The sequence below is a fragment of the Schistocerca cancellata genome, chromosome 6 (assembly GCF_023864275.1).
Source record: "Schistocerca cancellata isolate TAMUIC-IGC-003103 chromosome 6, iqSchCanc2.1, whole genome shotgun sequence".
In the NCBI taxonomy this organism is placed as follows: domain Eukaryota; kingdom Metazoa; phylum Arthropoda; class Insecta; order Orthoptera; family Acrididae; genus Schistocerca; species Schistocerca cancellata.
The window spans coordinates 267272463-267282938 of NC_064631.1; the positions used below are offsets into that span (position 1 = coordinate 267272463).

At 40.0% G+C, this 10476-nt stretch overlaps 1 protein-coding gene across 1 annotated transcript; it reads left to right on the forward strand.

Annotated features, from left to right (window-relative positions):
- The first annotated feature begins 1170 nt into the window (after window positions 1-1170).
- Window positions 1171-9870, forward strand: LOC126088286 (ejaculatory bulb-specific protein 3-like). Its single transcript, XM_049906415.1, has 3 exons — window positions 1171-1230; window positions 6298-6433; window positions 9664-9870. The coding sequence occupies exons 1-3, from the start codon at window positions 1171-1173 to the stop codon at window positions 9858-9860; spliced, it is 393 nt and encodes a 130-aa protein (XP_049762372.1). The 3' UTR covers window positions 9861-9870.
- Window positions 9871-10476: the final 606 nt, after the last annotated feature.

Sequence of the window (10476 nt, forward strand, 5' to 3'; positions counted from 1 at the left end):
TCTTAACAGGACATGTAGGCATTCGGATAGGAAATGAGAAAAACAAATGATATGATTTAATTAAAATTGACGAATTATGGGCTTTTTCCTTTGCATTTACAGTCAGGCCTTGCTTCGTTCCAAATAACCTGTAGCTTTTCATGAGCTAGTTTGTGAGCACGAAAATTCGTGACATAAATAGCCGTACCTTTTGATTGCATTGACTTTGAAGCTTACGTTTATTACATCACCAAGGACTACAGACCTTAGAATAACATACAAATTTCAAATTGATACGTTTACCTGTTCCTGATAAAAAGAGGTCTTAAAGGATGGACGAATAGGCAGACAGTGAGGTAATAAACAACCCAAAAGAATTATTTCCTGTGTTATAATTACGATTTAATAATTTTCTGATTTTTTTCTTTAGTTGTAATGTGAAATTCTGCTTCTTGTCAAATTTCATATTTCTAGGTCAACGTGAAGTACCCTATAGGTTTTGATGAGTGCGTTTGCGAACATCCAAATATCGGACGTACATGGCCTTATCTTTTGATTTTATTGACTTAGAAGCTTCAATTTTTTTCCCCATCAGGAACCATAGACCATAATACGTGATATAAATTTTAGCTTTATGTATCTACTCATTCCTTAGAAAAGGGGTTTTAACAGTTGGACAGACAGGCACCGAGACAGACAGACGCAACAAAGTGATGCTATAAGGATTCCTCTCCTACCGACTGAGGTGTGGAACACTAAAAGCCGGAACAATACAGACTGAGAATTCGCCTAGAAAAAACGAAAGTTACTTTGAAACTCACAAAATTTAATAACAAAGGTTTGGAAGATCCTGAACACACCAATAAAAACGACTGGTCAATGATGATACTTGAACCTAGATGTGCCTTCGGCAATTGTGTGAGGCAGTGGGAAGTGAGGAGACTTGGTCGTGGCTTGTAATCAATGTGGAACACCGGCCGTGGTGGTGGAGGTGGCAACCGGCCGTGGCCCGCAGTGGATCAGTGAGGCAGTAGTGTCGAGTGTGCAGTCTGCGCCCCCCTCTCTCTCCTCTGGCAGCCCCAGCGCGATACGCCGCCACTCCAGGCCACGCCAGGCGAGTATATTAAGCTGCGCCACCCGTCACTGCGGCACAGTCGACAACAGGTAGCACACAGCACCGACACCACCAGCATGAACCGTCACGTAGCTCTGCTCCTCTGCGCCTCCTTGGTGCTCAACGCGGCCGCCGAGGTAAGCATCACCTCTCGTCGCCAAGGGCCACTCCGCGTTTCTAGTGCACAGTCTTCAATTAAACACAGTCTTCCTTAAGCACCCACAACTCTTCATACACAGTTGTCGAAAATGCTTTCAGGTAGCAAACTTACTTTGGGCGCTCCACGTAGGAACTGCTGTAGGACTTTTCTTTTCAAGTATTTTTACAAGTAGCCTGGTGGGTAAGGTCGGAAGCTCCATGCTGCCATTCTCGTACAATAATGTACTGTACGTGGATCCCAAATATTTCAGATATCTCATTTCACACTCTCTTAGACTGCCGTAGTTTCAATACGGAATATATGACTTCAGGTTTGTAAGCATTCCTAACTTCAGCTGTATTCTTCAAAACCTACCATGTGGTTACAATTAAAGTGCAACTTCCCACAGAGGCCCAGTGTCAGCTGTGATTATCATACAGTACCGACACTTTGTACATATCCTACTGCTTTAAAGTGCAACCGATTTACGCTGGCAAACGAATTAGTTCCATTTCTGGCCACCAGGTGCAAATCTGGCGATGTGAATGCAAGAAGCATAGAAATGTTACCATATGTAATGGATTAGGAACAGGACGTGGGCAGAAAATGTTAAACAAGAGCGAAAGGAATAATGTTGACTTTATTATTAACCCTGCTTACATAATTTGATCAATGTGAGCGCCGGAAACGTCGGCGAAATATTTTACAGGGCTAGAGTTGCACCTTGTGGCCAAATTGGGAACTAATGTTTTCGAGCTTAAATAGGTTCCACATTAACGCAGTAGCTTGATTACCAGGTGTGACTACCATACAATAATTACAGGCCACACAGAACCGTGAGTAGCTGCAGTTTAATTATAACCACTGATTACCAGGTGTGACTACCATACAATAATTACAGGCCACACAGAACCGTGAGTAGCTGCAGTTTAATTATAACCACCCAGCAGTTGAATATGTCTGTGAAACTGGCAGCGTCGTTTCCATCATGGTATCGAAAATTGCTTACATATTCAGATATATTTCTATGTTGATCTGAATTTTACACCTTCATTAAAGACTTGTCCTTTGATTTTTCTTCAATTTTTGCTTCCATATTTCAGGCCGTAGTTCATTCACATTCACTGGTAGGCATTTAGGCATTCTGATTTGAGAACGTGCTGTAGTTCCTAGTTTTGAGATTCCTGTAAACGCACTTGTTTTGCTGTTCTGTTATGTATTCTCGCCCTTCCGCCGTAAGGAGTAATTAGCGACAATAGTGATGTAAGCTAAGACATAATTTGTTGTTATGGTATTCAGTGCGAAGACTTAAGTAACTGTTCCAGTCGTCAATCTGCGGACACCTCCACGTTTAAAGTGTGTGACACTCCCTATTTCGACTTACAGAGCGACGGTTTCGTTTTTCTTAATGGCAACGACCAGCTCAGTAGTCCTCATGTGGAATTCCTAGTGGGGAAGTATTTTACCTCCACATTATTTTATCGAAGGGGCTACCATGACCAATAAACGTTACATTAAAGCGGCATGTTCTCGGAAAATGTAATGGCTGTAGACTCCCGTCCTTTTCAGCCAATCACAGTACCAACATAGCAACTCCTTGTTGGCTTATGTCAGATACCAGCATAAGTCATTCAGACTGTTGCTCCTGCAACTACATGGAAACGTTGCTGTACTACTTCCAGAACCATCTGCTAGTCTGGCCTCGCTACGGATATGTATATGTTGCGGTTGCAACACGGTGTCTGAATCGTAGAGGAACACAAACACGACTGTCCACTCCGCCCCTCGCCCCTTTAATGGTTAGGTGCGTGGTACGTAAGGGGTGGCATTGTAATCATGAAGCCACTGTTACGTTAAGAATGGCAGCGAAAATCTGATGTATGGATACTACCTAACACTTACGAATCGTATTGAAATCCCGTCGCCACTGCTAAGAGCTAATTATTCACTTTAAACGTCAACCAAGGGACCTGTGCATAACTTTGTTACTTTTATAGTCTTCAATAATGGCAGTATTTGAAAAGAACGTACTTGTTGGGATGAGCGTAGTTGTGGAAATGAAGAGAAAAATCTTTAAAAATGTATCGAACGACGTGAAATAATAATCATGAACTTATGATACGTCCTTGTATACACAGCACAATGTGTCTAATACTATGTATTGCATCCAGAAATTTTTCCCGGCTTTTACAACGGGCAGAGATCAGGGAGTGTCAGTAGGGCCACATGACCTATAATTGCAACTCGACTGTTGTTGTTGTGGTCTTCAGTCCTGAGACTGGTTTGATTCAGCTCTCCATGCTACTCTATCCTGTGCAAGCTTCTTCATCTCCCAGTACCTACTGTAACCCACATCCTTCTGATTCTGCTTAGCGTATTCATCTCTTGGTCTCCCTCTACAATTTTTACCCTCCACGCTGCCCTCCAATACTAAATTGGTGATCCCTTTATGCCTCAGAACATGTCCTACCAACCGATCCCTTCTTCTAGTCAACTTGTGCGACAAACTTTTCTTCTCCCCAATCCTATTCAATACCCCCTCATTAGTTATATGATCTACCCATCTAATCTTCAGCGTTCTTCTGTAGCACCACATTTCGAAAGCTTCTATTCTCTTCTTGTCCAAACTAGTTATCGTCCATGTTTCACTTCCTTACATGGCTACACTCCATACAAATAGTTTCAGAAACGACATCCTGACACTTAAATCTATACTCCTAGTTAACAAATTTCTCTTTTTCAGAAACGCTTTCTTTACCATTGCCAGTCCACATTTTATATCCTCTCTACTTTGACCATCATCAGTTATTTCGCTCCCCAAATAGCAAAACTCCTTTACTACTTTAAGTGTCTCATTTCCTAATCTAATTCCCTCAGCATCACCCGACTTAATTCGACTACATTCCTTTATTCTCGTTTTGCTTTTGTTGATGTTCATCGTATACCCTCCTTTCAAGACACTGTCCATTCCGTTCAGCTGCTCTTCCAAGTCCTTTGCTGTCTCTGACAGAATAACAATGTCAACGGCGAACCTTAAAGTTTTTATTTAGTCTCCATGGATTTTAATACCTAATCCGAAATTTTTTTTTTCCTTCACTGCCTGCTCAATATACAGATTGAATAACATCGGGAAGAGGCTACAACCCTGTCTCACTCCCTTCCCAACCACTGCTTCCGTTTCATGACCCACGACTCTCATAACTGCCATCTGGTGTCTGTACAAATTGTAAATAGCCTTTCGCTCCCTGTATTTTACCCCTGCCACCTTCAAAATTTGAAAGAGAGTATTCCAGTCAACATTGTCAAAAGCTTTCTCTAAGACTACAAATGCTACAAACGTAGGTTTGACTTTCCTTTATCTTTCTTTTAAGAAAAGTTGTAGGGTCAGTATTGCCTCATGTGTTCCTATATTTCTACGGAAACCAAATTGATCTGTCCCGGCTTCTATCAGTTTTTTTCCATTCGTCTGTAAAGAATTCGCGTAAGTATTTTGCATCCGTGACTTATTATACTGACTAACATTTCCAATTGCAGTAAGCACGTAATGCCGTAGTAGCAACAGGTAAATCACCACTCAAGTCGACAATGACAAATTAGTTTATCGTCTAGGAAAGTAAATTCATGTAGAAAAATCAACTAGTACGACAGACAGAGATAATGGACTACCGCACTAGCCACAGTTATTATCTATGGCAATGCTGTATATATATTACACAGTTAATAAACACTTTTAAACAAATAAAATATATTTGTGATAAGACAATACGAAAAGGGAATCTCTAATTCGTAATTAATTAGCTAGATTTGTAAAATATAGGTCTGCAGCTCGGCATCCATTATGCCTTTTTGCCTAAGATAGTCAAAAATCTCTTTTATGTTAAAATTTTCCACAAATAGTGAAGTTTAGCACAAAATTGTAGTACAATGTCAGAAACTGGTTAAAAAACTTGATTCCACTTAGTTTTATTTATTATAGGTCCTCTTTTTGCAGAAAATGTTATTTTTGCAAATATATCTAATTACAAACCGAGTAAGTATATCCAATGTCATTCTGAATTCAAATTCTGTCATACGCTTTAGAGTTTTTAATTAAATGGATGACATATTTGAGAAACAGACTAAACACATTACTCTTTAACGTAGAAAACTGCAAAAAATTATCATCTTCACAAATAGAAAAACTATGTAATACCTCTCTTAACGAGGACACGCTAGGTGCGTGTAACATTTCTAGTGATGTCAGTAAAGTCTGGATGTGTTAAGTCCAAATGCAGCGCCCTCGAGAAAGGTAAGCAACAAATATAAGGGAATATTTCGTCTTATGAATCCACCAAAAGAATTCTGAACAAAAAGCGATAAATCTAAAACCTACATACTTCTACATCGATGATTTTCCAAGAACAATGTAACTAGAAGGAAACCTGCAAACCTGCAGCTGATGAAGGAGCAAAGCCTCCAAAATACGTCGTAAATAATTAAAGAAGAAGAGGAACTTAAAATTTAGTAACTGCTTGCGACGGGTCTATATTTATATTTAAAACAGAGTCACAGTAAGTGCCTGCACAGCATGTGTATATGTAAAGCAACAGAGTTCTAGTTTGAAATATAAGTGACAGTATCAACGATCAATTTACCCTGTCGTTCTTTGAGTTTCCTCTTCTACTTCACGTGCTGTACCTGAGCTAGTTTTGGGACGTTTTCGTTAATGACAATTTCATCTTTTCTACTTATAAAATTAATCACGTAATTTAAGTACACACTAAGCAAACATTTATTGCATACGTACATATCAATGCTAATTTTGGTATATATGTCTTCAACAACTCATTAAGGAAGACTTCAGATATTTACTGAGTCAGATGGAGCATTGGTAAGGTGCTAAGAATGTTTTCGTGAAGATGGTGGCTCCAGTTCCCCAACAGGCTACCGAATTACAGTTAAAAGCGATTGTCGGGATGGTACCTTTGGAAGGGTATGGGCGATACCGCCACTTTTATGCGGCAATACGAATTAGTGTGCATGCAATGAGTCCTCTGGTTACAGCGAGTGGTGTGCTGTGTTGCAGGAGAAGTACCCGACCACGTTCGACAGCCTGGATCTGAAGGAGGTGCTGTCGGATGAAACTCGAGTCCAGGACGCGATGCGCTGCCTGCTGGAAGAAGGAGACTCAGCGTGCAGACCCGCCGCGAAGGCGCTCAAGGGTGAGCCCCATCATAGTCTACACTCCGCTACCCAGTAGGATGGTATAGCCCACACCACACCGAGCGAGGTGGCGCAGCGGTTAGCATACTGCACTCGCATTCGGGAGGACGACGGTTCAATCCAGCATCCGGCCATCCAGATTTAGGTTTTCTGTGATTTTCCTAAATAGTCCAGGCAAATGCCGGGATGGTTCCTTTGAAAGGGCACGGCCGACTTCGTTCCCCGTCCTTCCCTAATCCTATGAGACCGATGACCTCGCTGTTTGGTCTCTTCCCCCAAACAATGCAATCCAGTCCAATCCCACACCACAAGCTCACACACTCAAAATGAGACCCGTGCCATGAGTACAGTGAGTCTGTATTCAGTAATCGGGTAGCTCCAGATGGCAGTAACGGGGTCCCAATGGAGCAATGATGACTGGATTATGAGTGTTCCCTGAATTTAAACAAGTCTGCTTGGAAATAAAAATGTGGGTTGGGATAAAGGTATAAGTCAGTCTGAAATTCCAGTCTACTGTGCGTGATACTGCAATAACTAGATTATGCACAGTGAACAACCTCCGAGACCATACTCTGGTTCCATACAGGAAATTAATTCTTCTCCCAGATATATAGAGCTTATAGGTCCCCAGGGTAAAATTAGAAAAATCCTGCTTTACTGCAGTACCAGTCAACTTTACCTATGCATGTACATTTGATTAGCTGTGCAGCGTATTTCCTTACCCTTTAACGCAACGCCAGGCCACCTTTATATCTTCTTCCTTAGTGAATAATCTCATATTATTTGTTTTACGTGGTTAGCAAGAAGAGAAAGCGGAATTTTCTAGATAGCGGGGTGGCGATAAAAATCGGCACAGTTAATGACAAGGAATAAGAAGTTGGTCCGTCACTAACAGAGTGATGTGTTGTTGTGGAAAGAAATAAACGTATATCAACGCTAGTATTTGCGTTTGTGATGCTCGGTTATTCATTGCATTTAATATTTGATCAGTGAAAGCATATATAGTATTCTCTGTAGAAAAGCCTTTCTGAAAGCCAAACTGACATTTTGTTAGTACTTCATTTTTACAAATACATGTAATGCTACACTTGAATACATTTCTTTTTCAATAATTTTGAATAAAGATGTCAGAAGTGTGATTGGGCGCTAGTTGTTAGTGTCAGATCTAGCCCCTTTTTATGCAATGGTTTAACAATAGCATATTTTACTCTATCTGAAGAAATTCCCTGTTTCAGTGAGCTACTACATATGTTGCTGAGAATCCTACTTATTTGTTGGGAACAGGCTTTTAATATTCTGTTGGAAATGCCATCAGTTCCATATGAACTTTTACTTTTGAGTGATTTTATTATTTTCCTAATTCAAGTGGGACACGTGGGTTGAATTTCAATTTTATCAAATTGCGTAGGTACTGCTTCTTCCATATCCTGCTTTGCATTTTCTAATGAATATCTGGGACCTATTTCCTCTACAACACTTAAAAAAGGATTATTAAAATGTTTTCTACTTCTGACTTCTTGTTAACAAACTTTTCATTGAGTTTGATAGAAATACAGTTTTCCTGTGCTCTCGGTTGCCCTGTTCCCCTTTTCACAATAATCCAAATTGTTTTAATTTTATTATCATATGTGCTAATCTCAGATATACTGCACATACTTCTGAACTTTTTAATAACTTTTCTTAATACGGTGCAGTAGTTTTCATAATTTTTCATTGTTTTGAGATCATTACTCCTCCTAGCTATAAGATACAGTTCCCTTTTCTGATTACAAGATATTTTTATCCCTTTAGTAAGCCATGGCTTTTTTACCTGGATTCTTAAAATTATATTTCACTGTTTTCTTAGGAAACTGTTTTCAAATATACTCTCAAAGGTATCATGAAATAGGTTAAATTTTAATTTAGCATCATGTTCCCTCACACCTCATCCCAGTCTGTTGCAGGGTTTCCCTAAAATTTTGAAATGTTATATCGTTAATGGAACACACTACTTTGGAGGACTGTTTTGCATTACTATGTGGAGCTATATCATATACTGTAACTAGCTGTGCATCATGATCAGACAGACCATTCTTAACAGGAAAATTTTTTATTTAATTAAATTTATTTTGCTCTATGAGAAAGTTATCTATCAATGTGCTGCTTTCCTATACCACTCAAGTAGGGAAATCAATAACTGATGTCAAATTAAAAGAACCAAGTAATACCTTAAGGTCGAGCTTTCTATATGACTCTATCAGAAAATCAACATTGAAATCCCCACAAACAATAATTTGCTTCCCTTTGTCTGACAGGTAGCACAACAAATAATCCAAGTTTTTCAAAAATAGTTGAAAATTTCCCAGTGGGGAAATGGCTAAAATTATAAACGTGCCTTTATTTAGTTTAAGCTCACATGTACATGCTTCTGTGTGTTGCTCTACACAAAATTCTTTAGTTTCCAAATTTTTCACACTACTACTGATTTTAACATATATGGCATCTCCTCCTCTCTCCATAGTGTCTCTACTTACATGTGCTGAAAGCTTATATCCACCTACATTTACCATTTCAATACCTGTGACGATATGATGTTCAGACAGGCATAGTAAATCTATTCCAACCTCCGTTTCTAAATCTCCTATACAAACAAGAAGCTTATCTACTTTGTTTTTTAATCCCCTGACATTCTGATGCAATATATTAACATTATTTTTTACTGTGCTTTTATGTGAATCTTGTGACATACTAACATTATTTTTCAAACATTTATACGTCCTCGTAACAAAGTTAACCAGTAAAACATGGCCCACTATTTACTTCAACAATGTTCCATTAAGTTCTTGACTTGATGTTTCCCCATAAGAAGACGTAGCAGCATGGTTGGTACCTAAGTTTTTCTTTGATGGCGTAGTTTCTTCTCCAGTATACTCAGTTAGCCAAATGGTTATGTTTTAAAACGCCTGGAACCTGTCATTCATCTTTTGTCGTTGGCTACAGCCTTGATGCTACAGACCTGATGTCAAACGACACGTTTTGAATCTGGGAATGTGACTATGTGGCAGAACTGTTGAGACGACGCAGTAGTATTTCCAGAAAAATTAAGGGGTAGTTGTGTTTTGACGCCTGATGACCCTGACGAATATGTCAACAATTTACGCATTGCTCACCCCAATCTACACATTCTAAACAGGCCGCCATCACGAAGCACAACACAGTTCTAAGATCTTAAAAGTATTTTCCTTTGCAGAGGTGCTGCCCGAAATAGTGCGTACAGACTGCGCCAAGTGCACTGAGACACAGCACAAGAAGATCGGAGGTTTCTTCGGAGAGATTTCACGCCGCCACCCAGACCTCATGAAGAAGCTGCTGGACAAGTACGACCCATCTGGAGAATACAGGAAGAAGTACGCCAAGTCCTGGGCCGAGCACGGCATCCACCTCTAATCACCGTCATCCCTTGTAACTCTTATATTCAATAAATCTATCACCTACCCTATAATGTAAAACATCATTTCGATCTACCCACTAACACGGAAATAGATGCAGCTGCTAAACTCGTTTGTTCTATGAACACAGAAAGGATCTGCTTTCACCTCAGTGATGAAGCAACATTTCAGTTTAAAATCAGCGTCATTTGCACTTATGGGTTTCAAGAACCAGAAGTCAATCGTTCAGCGTGAAAGAGACTAGCCATAAGTGAAAGTGTTTTGTTTAATTTTTCATTACAAGGTGTACCATATATTCATTTTGAGGACACACACACAGTAACTGGAAAGATAGTCATGGAGTGCCACAGCCGTAGATTTTTCAACAAATTCGAGAAGACTCCAGTGATTTCATATGCGAACAACAGGCAGTCCGGATCTTCCGGGCTTATTAAACCTGTGTGCTGGACCGAGACTCCAACTCGGGACCTTTGCCTTTCGCGGGCAAGTGCTCTGCCAACAGAGATACCCAAGCACGAGTCACGCCCGCCCTTACAGCTTTACTTCTGCCAGTACCTCGTCTCCTACTTTCGAAACTTTACAGAAGCTCTGCTGCGAACCTTGCAGATCTAGCA

What these genes read in the sequence shown, in the direction of transcription:
- LOC126088286 (XM_049906415.1), top strand. Translation starts at nt 1,171, where the DNA reads ATGAACCGTCACGTAGCTCTGCTCCTCTGCGCCTCCTTGGTGCTCAAC. An exon ending in TGCTCAACGCGGCCGCCGAG is followed by an intron (nt 1,231 to 6,297) that starts GTAAGCATCACC and finishes GCTGTGTTGCAG; the next exon opens with GAGAAGTACCCGACCACGTT. An exon ending in CGCCGCGAAGGCGCTCAAGG is followed by an intron (nt 6,434 to 9,663) that starts GTGAGCCCCATC and finishes TTTCCTTTGCAG; the next exon opens with AGGTGCTGCCCGAAATAGTG.